This window comes from Martes martes, assembly GCF_963455335.1.
Source record: "Martes martes genome assembly, chromosome: 5".
Taxonomy (NCBI): domain Eukaryota; kingdom Metazoa; phylum Chordata; class Mammalia; order Carnivora; family Mustelidae; genus Martes; species Martes martes.
Window position 1 is genome coordinate 47,773,944 of NC_137892.1, and position 14,573 is coordinate 47,788,516.

The 14,573-nt window shown below is 37.5% G+C and overlaps 1 protein-coding gene across 1 annotated transcript; it reads left to right on the top strand.

The window, feature by feature from the left end:
- Positions 1–12,755: 12,755 nt before the first annotated feature.
- On the top strand, positions 12,756–13,338 carry LOC308343422 (carbonyl reductase [NADPH] 3-like). Its single transcript, XM_080804439.1, has one exon. The coding sequence runs from the start codon at positions 12,766–12,768 to the stop codon at positions 13,297–13,299; it is 534 nt and encodes a 177-aa protein (XP_080660565.1). The 5' UTR covers positions 12,756–12,765; the 3' UTR covers positions 13,300–13,338.
- Positions 13,339–14,573: the final 1,235 nt, after the last annotated feature.

A 14,573-nucleotide genomic window follows, 5' to 3' on the forward strand; every position in this document is an offset into this window, starting at 1 on the left:
GTATCTTTGGGGTAAATTCCTAGTAGAGCAATTGTTAGGTCATAGGATAGCTCTATTTTCAACTTATTGAGGAACCTCCATACTATTTTCCAGTCTGGCTGTACCAGCTCTCATTTCCAACAACAGCTTTCTCAGCATGTTTGCCAACATCTGTCATATCCTGAATGGTTAATTTTAGCCATTCTGACTGGTATGAGATGGTATCTCATTGTGGTTTTGATTTGGATTTTTCTGAAGCCAAGTGATGTGGAGCATTTTTTCACGTGTCTCTTGGCCATGTGGATGTCTTCTTTGAAGAAAGGACTGTTCATGTCTTCTGCCGAATTCTTGATTGGATTATTTATTCTTTGGGTGTTGAGTTTGAGAAGTTCTTTATAGATTTTGGATACTAGCCCTTTAGCTGATAAGACATTTGCAAATCTTCTCCTGTTCTGTCAGTTGTCTTTTGGTTTTGTCGACCGTTTCCTTTGCTGTGCAAAAGGTTTTCATCTTGATGAAGTCACAGTAGGTCATTTTTGTCTTTCTTTCCCTTGCTTTGGAGACATGTCTAGCAAGAAGTTCTTGCAGTCAAGGTCAAAAATGTTGCTGCCTGTGCTCTCCTCTAGGATTTGGATGGATTCTTGTCTCCCATTGAGGTTTTTCATCCATTTTGAGACTATTTTTGTGTATCATGTAAGAAAATGGTCCAGTTTCATTCTTCTGCATGTGGCTGTCCAATATTCCCAACACCAATTTTTGAAGAGAATGTCTTTTCTCCATTGGATGTTCTTTCCTGCTTTGTTGAAGATTAGTTGACCATAGAGTTCAGGCTCCATTTCTGGGTTCTCTATTCTGGTCCATTGATCTATGTGTCTGTTTTTGTGCCAGTACCAGACTGTCTTGATGATCACAGCTTTGTAATAGAGCTTGAGCTTCGGCATTGTGATGCCACCAGTTCTGGTTTCTTTTTCAACATTCCTTTGGCTATTTGGGGTCTTTTCTGGTTCCATACAAATTTCAGGATTATTGTTCCAGCTCTGTGGAAAAAGTTGATGGTATTTTGATAGGGATTGCATTGAATGTATGGGTTGCTCTAGGTAGCATAGACATTTTAACAATATTTGTTCTTCTAATTTGTTCTTCTAATTTGTTTCTTCTAATTTGTTCTTCTAATCCATGAACATGAACTTCCCATTTCTTTGTGTCTTCTTCAATTTCTTTTGTGACTGTTGTATAGTGTTCTGAGTACAGATCCTTTATGCTTCTGGTTAGGTTTATTCCTAGGTATCTTATGGCTTTGGGTGCAATTGTAAATGGGATCTACTCCTTAATTCTCTTTCTTCTATCTCATTGTTAGCATATAACAATGCAACTTTGCTCTGATTTTATATCCTGCCTCTTTGCTGAAATCCTGTATGAGTTCTAGCAATTTTGGAGTGGAGTCTTTTGGGGTTTCCACATAAAGTATGATGTCATCTGCAAAGAGTGAGAGTTTGACTTCTTCCTTGCCAATTGAGATGCCTTTTATTTCTTTTCATTGTACAATTACTGAGGCTAGGACTTCTAGTACTATGTTGAACGACAATGGTCAGAGTTGTTACCCCTGCCATGTTCCTTACCTTAGAGGAAAAGCTATCAGTTTTTCCCCATTGAGAATGATATTTGCAGTGGGATTTTCATAGATGCTTTTTATAATATTAAGGTATGTTTATCCCTACAATGTGGAGAGTTTTAACCAAGAAAGGATGGTATACTTTCTCAAATGCTTTTTCTGCATCTATTGAGAGGATCATATTGTTCTAGTCCGTCCTTTCTTTATGTATTGTATCACACTGTTTGATATGCAGATGTTGAACCACCCTTGCAGATCAGGAATAAATCCCACTTGGTCGTGATGAATAACCTTTTTAATGTACTGTTTGATCTATTGGCTAGTATCTTCATGAGAATTTTTGCACCCATGTTTATCAGGAATATTGGTATATAATTCTCCTTTTTGGTGGGGTCTTGTCTGGTTTGGGGATCAAGGTAATGCTGGTCTCATAGAAAGAGTTTGGAAATTTTCCTTCCATTTCTGAAACAGCCTCCATAGAATAGGTATTAATTCTCCTTTAAATGTTTGGTAGAATTCCCCTGGGAAGCCATTCAGCACTGGACTCTTGTTTGTTAGGAGATTTTTTATTACTGTTTCAATTTCTTTGTTGGTTATGGGTCTGTTCAAGTTTTCTATTTCTTCCTGGTTCAGTTTTGGTAGTTTATACTTGTCTAGAAATGCATCCATTTCTTCCAGGTTGTATTATTTGTTGGTATACAGTTGCTCATAATGTATTCTTATAAGTATTGGTATTTCTTCAGTGTTGGTTGTGATCTCTCCTCTTCCATTCATGATTTTATTTATTTGGGTCCTTTCTCTTTTCTTTTTGATTAGTTTGGCCAGGGTTTTTTTCCAATCTTATTCTTTCAAAGAACCAGCTCCTAGTTTCATTGATCTGTTCTACTATTCTTTTGGTTTCTATTTCATTTATTTCTGCTCTCATCTTTATTAATTCTCTTCTCCTGCTGGGTTTAGGCTTTATTTGCTGTTCTTTCTCCAGCTCCTTTAGGTGTAGGGTTAGGTTGTGTACTTGAGACCTTTCTTGTTTCTTGAGAAAGGCTTGTACTGCTATGTACCTCTCTTTTAAGACTGCCTTTGCTGCATCCCAAAGATTTTGAACAATTGTGTTTTCTTTTTCACTTATTTCCATTAATTTTTTAAATTCTTCTTTAATTTCCTGGTTGACCCATTCATTCTTAGTAGGATGCTCCTCAGTCTCCATGTGTTTGAGTTCTTTCCAAATTTCCTCTTGTGATGGAGTTCTAGTTTCAAAGCATTGTGGTCCAAAATAAGCAGGGAATGATCCCAATCTTTTGGTGTCAGTTGAGACCTGATTTGTGACCCAGGATGTGATCTATTCTGGAGAATGCTGCATGTCACTCAAGAAGAATGTGTATTCTGCTGCTCAGTATGGACTGTGCATGTATCTGTGAAGTCCATCTGACCCAGTGTGTCTTTGAAAGCACTTGTTTCCTTGTTGATCTTCTGCTTTGATGATCTGTCCATTTCAGTGAGGAAGTAGTAAAGTCTCCTATTATTATTGCATTATTAACAATGTGTTTCTTTAATTTTATTATGAGTTGGTGTATATAACTGGTTGCTCCCAGGTTAGGGGCATAAATATTTATAATTGTTAGATCTTCTTTTTGGATATAATTTTAATTATGATATAGTATCCTTCCTCATCTTTCATTAAAGTGTTTGGTTTAAAATACAATTTGTTGGGGCACCTGTGTGGCTCAGTCATTAAGCGTCTGCCTGGCTCATGTCATGATTCCAGGGTCCTGGGATTGAGCCCCACATCAGGCTGCCTGCTCGGCAGGAAGTCTGCTTCTCTCTCTCCCACTCCCCTTGCTTGTGTTCTCTCTCTGTCAAATAAATAAATAAATCTTAAAAAAAAAAATACAATTTGTCTGATAGAAGGATTGCCTGGGGTAGCTTTCTTTTGATGTCTATTAGCAGTATAAATGGTTATCCACCCCCTCACTTTCAATCTGGAGGTGTCTCTGGGTCTAAAATGAGTCTCTTGAAGACAGCATATGGATGGGTCTTGCTTTTTTATCCAGTCCAATACCCTGTGTCTTTTGATTGGGGCATTTAGTGCATTTACAATCTGAGTAACTATTGAAAGATACAAATTTAGTGCCATTGAATTACCTATAAAGCCACTGTTTGTGCTCCTTTCTGGTCTATGATACTTTTTGGTCCTTTCTTTGCTTAAAGGATCCCTTTAATATTTCTTGCAGGGCTGGTTTAGTGATCACAATTTCTTTTCATTTGTTTGTCCTGGAAGCTTTTTATCTCTCCTTCTATTTTGACTATCAGCCTTGCTGCACATTTTTCTCATCTAGTACCCTGAATATGAAATGCCAGTCCTTTCTGGTCTGCCAGGTCTCTGTGGATAGGTCTTCTGCCAGTCTAATGTTTCTACCCTTGTAGGTTAAGGACCTCTTGTCCTGAGCTTTCAGGGGTTTCTCTTTGTCTTTGACATTTGCAAGCTTCAGTATTATATGTCAACCTGCTGGCCTATTTATATTGATTGTGGGGAGGGGGGTGGTTCTCTGTGCCTCCTGGACTTGAATGCCTGTTTCCTTCTCCAGATTAAGGAACTTCTCCACTATAATTAGCTCCAATATTCCTTCTGCTGCCCCTCTCTCTGTTTTCCTCTTCTTCTGGGATCCCAATTATTCTAATATTGTTGTGCTTTATGGTATCACTTATCTCTCAAATTCCCCCTTCGTTATCCAGTAGCTGTGTATCTCTCTTTTTCTCAGCTTCTTTATTCTCCCTCATTTTGTCTTCTATATCACTGATTCTCTTCTGCCTCATTTATTCTAGCAGTAGAGCCTCCATTTTTATTGCATGTCATTAATAGCCTTTTTTATTTTGCCTTGATTAGTTTTTAGTTATTTTATTTCTCTATAATGGGATTCTATAGTGTCTTGTATGCTTTTTTTTCAAATCCAGCTGGTATCTTTATAATTGTTATTCTGAACTCTACTTCCGACATCTTACTTATATCCATACTGATTAGCTTCCCTGGCAGTCAGTACTGCCTCTTGTTCTCTTTTTTAAGGTGAGACTTTACATATTGTCATTCTGTCCAGAGAAGAATAGATGGACAAAAGAATGAAATACTAAAATCCAACAATGACCCCAGAGAAATATACACTAAACCAATCAGAAAGGATCCAAAACTGAAAAAAAAATTTTTTTTTAAAGAAAGGAGAGAATATAATCAGACAGATGAAAAGAACAGAGCAATACACTGGACCCTGTGTGTATTTTGGTCTGTTTGTTAGAAAAGTTGATCTCAAAATTGTAAAGAAAGAAAAACATATATGTACAAAAATAAACTTAAATACAAAAATTAAAATTAAAAGACCAAAAAAAGAATATAAACAGACAGGTAAACAGGACAGAGCAATACACTATATCCTGGGTGTACTTTGGTCTGTTTGTTAGAAGAAGCTAAATCCTAAAATTGTAAATAAAGAAAAACTTGTGTGTGTGTGTGTGTGTGTGTGTGTTTGTATGTATATATACATATATATACAAAAAAATTAAATGCAATGAATAGAAAGAGTGTAAGTGTAAAAATGAAAATTAAAAAATACTTTTAAAAAGTTGATAAAATAAGAAAAATGGTTGAAAAGGAAAAATAAAAAAATTAAAATTTAAAGACTAAAGAATCTTGAGGAAAAACACCATGCATTCTATATAGTATTTTCCCCTACACTGGAGGTCTGTAGTTCTGTTCGATCAGTAAACTTGGTCTTAGCAGTTCCTGCTGATCTTCTCAGGGGAGGGCCTGTTGCATTGATTCTCAGGTGTCTTTTTCCCCATGTAGAGTTGCACTGTTCTGGCCAAAGGGCCAGGCTAAGTAATCTGCTCCCAAATGCTCTATGTGGCTTTTGTTCCTTGAAGGCTTTCCATGCCACATTAGAAGATAAGAATGAAAATGGAGGCCTCCCAATCTCCAGTCCCGGACCCATAATCTCACGCCTCCCCCCATTCCTCAGTGCATCCTCAGAGAAAAGTAGTCAATCACTCTTGTCTTCCTGGTTTCTATCCACACTCCGTGCTCACCCAGTCTATAACAGGAGTTTCTATCTCAGTCTCATGACCTCACTTCAAGTCCCCAAACTATGGGACTCCTGAGGTGTGCACCAGCACTGCTCCTCTTGAAGGAGGGAGGGAGGGAGAGAGGGAGGAGTCTATCAGTGGTTCTGCTGCTTGCTGGGCCTCTGCTCAGAAACAGGTCACCTGACAGTGCCAGGGTTCATGGTTTATGGCAACATGGAGTTGAAAGCTCACACCATGGTTCCCTGATTGCAGCAGGCTTCCCCACTCCTATGCCTGGGAACTCTGCCCCATTCATTCAGGCACCCCCATTCCTTCTGTGACCCTGGGGATCCTGAGACCACACTGTCCCACCTAGGATTCTGCCCTGCTTTGCTGCCTGAGTGCCTTTCAGGAAAGGTTGTCCCTCCCCAGAGCAGACTTTTAAAAGTTCTGATTTTGTGATCTGCTGATATATCTCTGCATGGTTTATCTTCTGACATATTGCCTCAGATTCACTTTGCACCTCCTACCTTACAGAAAGTGGTCACTTTTCTATTTGTACAACTGCAGCAATTATTCTCTTAGAGCTAGGCTGAGTTAACAGGAATTCAGAATGATTTGATAGCTGTCTAGTTGAATTCCTGGGACCAGGTAAAACTAAGGTCTCCTACTCCTCCACCATCTTGGAAACTGTTAATTAACAATTTTAAAAGTATCCTATGCTTTCAAAAACCAGACTAAAATACTAGCTGACCTAAATGCTACTACTGTTTTTCCCAGAAATCACCCATTTGAATCTCATCAATCATGTACTGCACCTCTCAATCTTCTCACTAAAAAACAAACAAACAAACAAAAAAACCCTAACGTGTTATAAAACATAAAGTATCAACAAGTAGTGAAAGTTGAGTGGATGAAATATCATTTAAAAACTGCATTGTTCTCCAATAAATTTAACAAATAACTACTGAATACTTTTGATAGGTCAGGAACCATGCTTGGCTTTAAGGAATCCTGTCTTTGTGATTTAATTTCAAAGATTACATCAGATTAGCCTATCATCAGAGGCTCTGGCATATGTGTGATGGGGCAGGGTTTTAGGTTTGCATTCTAGCATCTCTTTCCCTATATGTGAACCTTCTCCCCATTTGGACACATTTTTAAGCAGACTATTTCTATCCCTCTAAGTGCATTCTACATAAAAAACAAAATATGCTAGAATATGCTATATATCACCTTTGTTGTGTGCTATACATTTACAATTTTATCTTAATTTAAAAAAATTTTTAACACAATTCTCTTGATCCAGCTATTTTTCCACTTAATTATTTCATTTTATTTTTTTAAAGTAGGCTCCACACCCAATGGGTCTGGAACTCACAACCCCAAGATCAAGAGGCACATGCTCTACCAACTGAGCTGGCCGGGCACTCCTATTTTTTTTAAGATTTTGGTTTTTTTTTAATGTATGCTGTAAATTTAAAAGTAGCATGTGTTCATTGTAAAAGAAAATATTCAAACAAACCAGAAGTCTCTAAAGTAAAACATGAAAGTTCTCCTCTCTCTTAATCATCCCCAGGTTCATCCCTCAGATGTGACCACTGTTAAGAGTTTCATGAGTTTCATCCCACAGTCCTCCAAGTATATATTAGTATGTATATACAATATACACATATGTATACACATGCTAACTTGGAGAAAGAAGTTTTAAGGTAGCAAGATTATAAACAAAATTCAAATAATATAGAAGCATGTAAAATAAAATGATCTAGGGGCACCTGGGTGGCTTAGTCAGTTAACTGCCCAACTCTTAATTTTGGCTCAGGTCACGATCTCAGGGTCCTGAGATTGAGCTGGCATCAGGCTCCACAATGGGCCTGGAGACTGCTTAGAATTCTCTCTCTCTCTCTCTCCTTCTGCCTCTCCCCTGCTTGCACTCTTTCTCTTTCTCTAAAATAAATAAATAAATATTTTAAAAAGAAATAAATAAAATAAAAAGATCTATATTTACATGCAATACTTGAGGGATTATTTTAAAATAAAGTAACAAATGATTATGAAGAAAATATAAATTATAAATAAATGCAAATTGTAAAATGCAAAGTAAAATGTTCCCTACCCCATATTCCCACCAGCCAAAGATAATAACAAACACCCACCACTGTTTCTTTTGTGTATGTGTGTGTGTATCCTTTGTGAATCTTCTGAGTATACAGGAATACACACACATGCATAATATAAATATATATGAAGACACACAGAATATATATATATATATATATGCCTAATGTAGTTATGAAATATGTTTTCAATAGTTTTTATTATGAAATCTAATATACACATACATCAGTGTGCAAAATAACAAAGTGAACCTCCTTGCAATCACCACCCAGATTGAAAAGTAAAACATTGCCAGCCCCTTAGAAGCTCTCCTCATGACTCCTCCTAATTATCACCCTCTTCCATCCTCCTTCTCAAAGGTTTCCACTATCCTGACTTTCACAGTAATTAATTCCTTATTTTTTCTAAGCACACAACATTAAGCACTATAACTTTAACTGTTTTCAGATTTTAAATAAATGGAGTCATACCAAATATATTCTTCTGTGTCTAGCTTAATTTTTTTTTGCAGTATTTGATAATTTTTAGCTTAATACATCTTGAGCTATCTTAACCAACATATATAGAATGACCTCATCCTTGTAATTCCATGGTACAGAAGTGAACAAATAGCCTAATAACCAAAGTATTTTCCCTCTTTTGGTCATTACAGAAAAATAACATTGTAAAGAACATCTTAGGCACTCATTTTAATAAACCTATATTTTTAACTTAAAATGTAATCATAGTGCTAATGTAAAATGAGGTAGATGTTAATTATTTCAGAATTCTTGAACAAATTTCAGTTCAGATACAATAAAATTTTAACAAAAGATGTTCCTATCTTCTAAATTCTAGACTCCTTTCCAAAACTTCTATTTTGCTTAGAGATAAGGAGACATCTTTGGAGCACATTAGTGTTATGTTTTTCAAAGTATAGTCCCTGGATTGGTGGCATCATAGTTCCTGGGGGATCTTATTAAAATGCATCTTTTCCAGCATTCGACATCTTTAGAGATGGACCTCATAATTTAGTTAATATATATTTAAAGTGCTGTAACCAAGAGACTCTAACATACAGTAGCACCAACAAGATAGAAGTTGACTTCTGTCTCATTAAATAGACCTGTACTACACAGGCAGGCCAATGGGAAGAAGGCAGGTCTATTCCATAAAGTGGTCCAAGGAATCAAATTCATGTTGCTTTGTGGCTCTGCTACTCTCAGGGTGCAGCCTTGCTTGCATGGTAGAAGCTGGTCCTCTACCTTGTCCATCGACTAACACACTCTCAGCAGAGGAAAGGGAAAGTAATTGGTCAGGAAGTGCAGAAATTGTACAAACTCCCACTGGCAGAAAACATGGCCACATATAGTTATAACGCAGGCTGGGAAAATGAAATCTCTGGCTCTGTTAACCATGTGCCCTCCTAAAACTGGAAATGGCAAGGTTCAATTATTAAAATAAAAATAAGAGGATGGATATTGGCGGATAGTTAGTAGTCTGTTTGGCACCTGGGAATATACATCGTTAGAAGCTCCAACTTCTCTGTCCTCAAGGTGTGACCAGTCACCAGGCTGAAGCAATGTTCTTATATTTGGTTTTACATCACTTCTCCCAAGTACCCCTGGAAGTCTATGGGCTATGTATACTTACTGGGAAAACCAGAAATCTATATTAAAAAAGATAACAGCAAATATCAATAAAGTACTAATTATATGTCAAATGCTTTACATGAATTGTTTTATTTAACTTTTACAAGTTTATGGGGGGTAAATACTGTTACTATACCCCTGTTTATAGATAAGGAAACTACAATTTAGGGAAGTTTCTTGCCCAAGTTCCAAAATTACTCTGCAGTTGTAACGGCTGGAACTTGAACCCAGAGCCTATGTGCTTTAGTCTGTGCAATGAACAGTTACATTTAAAAGATACTAAATGTTCCATATAAAAATGTTGTTGGGGTCAATAGCTTGGATATAAAGAAGCAAAATCTGGGGCAATTATTAGTAGAAGACACCCAAGGCTGGCCTCGCCCTAAAATTAATGATACCATTAACTGACTCAGTTTACACTCTGCAAGACACTGTTGCATATGATTTACCTATGCAACAACCCTGTGTGTTTGGTCCTATACTCATCTCCAACTTGTAGATAAGAAAACTGGGGCATAGAGATGCTAAGTTACTTGGCCAAGGTCACACGGCTGGTAAGAATAATGTGTTTAACCACTATTCTATACCACCAAAATACAAAGAGAAGTTGATAATTATGAGTTATATTAACCAAATCTGATATACTTTGCCATTACAAGGCATGTCATAGGTAAGAAATCTTATTTTCAGTGGCATTATAAAATAGGCTTATTATCATAAAGATGAGTGAAGTTTGAAGGCTAATTCACAGATAAAGCAATTAGCAAGTCCACCTCAACAAGACGATGAACATCTTACTTCGTCATTATCAATTAGTATTTACCAATTTCCATACTGAGTACTGGAGATCTACTGGGTATATCTGGTTCTTATTTTCCTTATTATCTCTTTTAAATAAAGATTCCCCCAAGTTTGCATTTGACTTTGGGTCATACAAAGTACACTCCAGGATGATGCAAAGCACTAGAACAAGGAATGTTGTACTTTCCTCCAATGACCAATGTTAATTTTGCCCCCAAAGCTTCATCTCACATCATTGCTTCAGTGGCCTTACATCTGCCAAGCTCATGGTTTGCTAGATTCTGGGGACAATTCTCACAATGAGAAAAGAAGAGGAATTGTTATTATATGAATTATTGAGAATTCCCAATATATTATATCCAACTTCTGGGGGGCACAAATTAATTCTCTTTGGTAATACAACAATTCTGTATCTTGATTGCAGTAGTAGTTACATAAATCTATACATGGAATGAAATTACGTATAACTGTACAGACACACACACAAAGACACACAAAGACACACACAGACACACACAAATATATCCAAGTAAAAAATGATGGAAACACAACCAGATCTGTAGTCTAGTCAACAATACTGTACTGATAAAGTTAATTTGTATATCAGGACCCATAAAATGGAAGACACCCCAGTGGCCCAGCCCATGTCACAAATGTATACCTAAGTCAACCCACATTCATAGGAAACACCTGTCAAAGAAGCCTAACATACACCAATGATAATCCTCCAATTCTGCTTTAGCTAGCTAAACTTACCCTAGAAAGTAGGACCTGCTTGCCCTACAAGGATATCCTCAACATCCTAGCCAACCATGCCCTGCTTCCATGTTGTCTCTTGTAACATTCTATAAAATTTGCTCTTACCCAAAATGTCTCAGGATAATGTTCCACTATTTGTGAGGCACCATACTCCTTTAATCCGTGAATTGTTTTCCCTTGAATAAAAGACATTAAACTTGTTAGTAAATTATATTATTTTTGTTATTTGACAGTGTCAATGTCAATTTCATGGCTTTGATAGTATATTACAGTCATATCATATATTGTATTTGCATTACATAGAACATGTCACCATTGAGAGTTAAGAGAGGAGTCTACTATTTTTGCAACTTCTTGTTGAGTCATAATTATTTCCAAATAAAATGTTTTTAAGGGAGGCAGGTGTGGAAGGGTGGTTCCCAGACCAGCTATGGCATCCACTGGGAACTTGTTAGAAATGTAGAATCTCGGGCCCCAGACCTACTAAATTAGAATCCACATTTTAACAAGAACCTTATATCATGATTCTTACACACATTAAAGGTTAGAAGAACTGTTACATAAGAAATAAAAGTGATATTCAAGTATTTCTCATTCTGTCAAAAAAAGTTTCTTCATTTCAGTGTCAGAAAGGTTATTCCAAAAGCTCAGGGTCTGCTTCACTGGTATGCAGCCAGTTCAGCTCCATAAGTATTGGCTTAGAAGACCTTCTTCCAACATGAGGTTTAATACTCTACCTTGAAGTTCTCAATAATTTTATCTTTGAGTTTTGTAAGTGAAGTCCTATGAGACCACAGAGCATGTCCTGGGAGCATGGAGCCTCAGCTTATCAATCAACATACTTCCCTACCTTGCTAAGATGGGTTCTTAGCTGCCCTGGCACTTTGGGATCCTTCTCCTCCATGTCCTCACCCAGCAATTATTGCTGACCCCCAGCCCCAGCAGGGGTCTAGGCACAGACAGAAGGGCTCCCTTGCTCCCTGAGACAACTCAGACTGGCAGCACCATGGGGTGTCTGCTGGTGACTGGTAGGTGGAAGACAGCTTCTTCTCACCTACTGCTGATCCAGGTACCCAGCACGTTCCAGCATGGAGGCTGCACACTACCCTCAGAGGACCCCCACCCCCATGGGTTCCCACAAGTGGCAGGCCTAGGAGAAGGGGAGATATCTGGCACGACTTCCCTATCTCCTACCAGGACATGCACCAGTCCAGCAGCTGGTGGGAGGGGAAAACAAGCAGCCAGTGGAAGGTATGTGTGCTTAGTCACAGAATGGGACCCTGTGAGAATCTGCATTCACTGGGCAAGTGTCCCCATCCCTGAGGACATGAAACATTAAATACCAAAGAAAAACACCATTATAGACAGAAAAAAAGACAATGGAAGAAAGGAAAAGGCTTTATGTTTTAATTTTCTTGCTTTTTGAACAGGGGGAGCCATATTTTCACTTTGCACTATCCCTGACAAATCATATGTTCAGTGCTGCTGAGGTCATTGGGAATCAAAAGATAAACTTTCAGCACCTGCACGGCAGGTGAACGGCCCAGTGGTGAACTCTAATGGGTACCAAAAGCAGTCTTCATTACAATATGGATCCGGGAATCCTGCAGCAATATAAGCTTTGCTTCTTATAAGCTTAAAGCTCTCTTTAAAGGAGACTTTCCACCATGAAATATAAGCCAAGACTAAGAATTGTAAGCATATATCTCCCAATTCTTTGTGTATAATATATATAATATATATGCGCTTGTCGTGTATATTTCAGGGGGAAAGGCGTGACTTTGTTTCCTTCTCTTTTTGGAAGCGGATGATCCAATGCCCTTCTACATTCAAGCTGAGATAACTCTGAAGACAAACTTTTTTGCCACAAGAAATGTCTGCATCGAATTACTGCCGATAATAAAACCTCATGGCAGGGTGATGAATGTTAGTAGTTCAGAGGGCTCAAAAGCTCTTGAAAATTGCAGCACAGATCTACAGAAGAAGTTCCGATGTGAGACGCTCACGGAGGAGGACCTGGTGGACCTCATGAACAAGTCTGTGGAGGACACAAACAATGAAGTGCATGAGAGGGAAGGCTGGCCCAACTCCGCTTACGGGGTGTCCAAGCTGGGGGTCATGGTGTTATCGAGAATCTTGGCCCAGCGTCTGGATGAGAAGAGAAAAGCTGACAGGATTCTGTTGAATGCATGCTGCCCAGGGTGGGTGAAGACAGACATGGGAGGGGCTCATGGCCCCAGGACTGTGGAGAAGGGAGCCGACACCCCTGTCTACTTGGCCCTGTTGCCCCCAGATGCTACCGAGCCTCATGGCCAGCTAGTCCATGACAGAGTCGTCCAAAACTGGTGAAGGTCTGCTTTGGTGCTTAATAAATGTTTGTGGAATGAATGAATGAATAAAAAATAAATAAATAAATAAATAAAAATAAACCTACTATTACCCAGGTATGCTTCTATATTTTCTACATTTTAAAAGGAAGACATGACCAAGAGTAATACTTCCTATATTTTTAAAAATTAAAATTCCTAAATGGCAGAATAGGGTGAAAAAAGAGTAGGCTTTGGAATAAGTCTGGGGAGAGTGAAGGATTTAAGGCTTTAAGGATTGTATTTATATTTAATTTTTCCTTAATTCATTCATACAATTATTATTTACTGAGCTATTCCCTAAAAGATCACTGGTGAACTTAAACCTCTTTCCTCTGAAGCACTTCTTCCATAAATAATTTATTAATGAATAAAAATGATATTCAGAAATAAAACACATTATTCTTCATTGTCTTGTTTCTCTACCCTGGGCAGGATCAATCTTGCTTTTACTTACATCCTTTATCTTGAACTAATAATATTATTAAGTATATCTCATATATAACTAAGAAGAAAGCAAAGTTTAAAAATTATTTTGTCTGGCAAGATGCTCTCAGTGAGTTTGGTTAATGGAATAATTTCAAAATTGTACTATAGTATAATCCTAGTTTGAATCTTACAAATATACATAATTGTGCCTAGGAAAAGATGGTATATAAAGGTCTTAGTAATGGTTGTCTTAGGGTATGGGTTTGCTGTTGGTTTTAATCTTCATTCTATTTCTCTATATTTTCCATCAGTTTGTCTGTAGTGAATATTATAGGGGGCATTAGCACCATTACATGATAGGGCCCTAATGCCTCTGATACTTAACTATTTTTTAATAGGAACCACTCGGACTTTTTCTCAGAAACGCACCTTAATCTTTTGGATACTGCTACCAGTTCAGTGATAGAAGTGAGAAAGCTGAGTGTGAACTTCCCACATTTATGGGGTGTTAATTCATTCAACAATCTAATTAAGTCACCACCTGATAACCCAATTCATTATAACATATCAGACTCTAAACACCAATTAATTTCCTCTTCTGCTCTACGTGAGCATACATATCTTGACTTTGTTAACTGAATCATAAAGTTTGTGTTTTTTGCTTAAAGCAGTGATTTCTATATTAAATTGCCATAGGATAGTGAGTTAAAGCAGCCTAAAATCTCCTTATTACAGTTTCTGTTGAAAAACTGCTTGACTTAGAATTATGAGGAATTTACCATAATAAAGTATATCCAGTATATACATACTAAATAATGGTAAAACTGT

Coding starts and splice junctions, on each gene's coding strand:
- LOC308343422 (XM_080804439.1), top strand. CDS start 12,766: ATGCCCTTCTACATTCAAGCTGAGATAACTCTGAAGACAAACTTTTTT.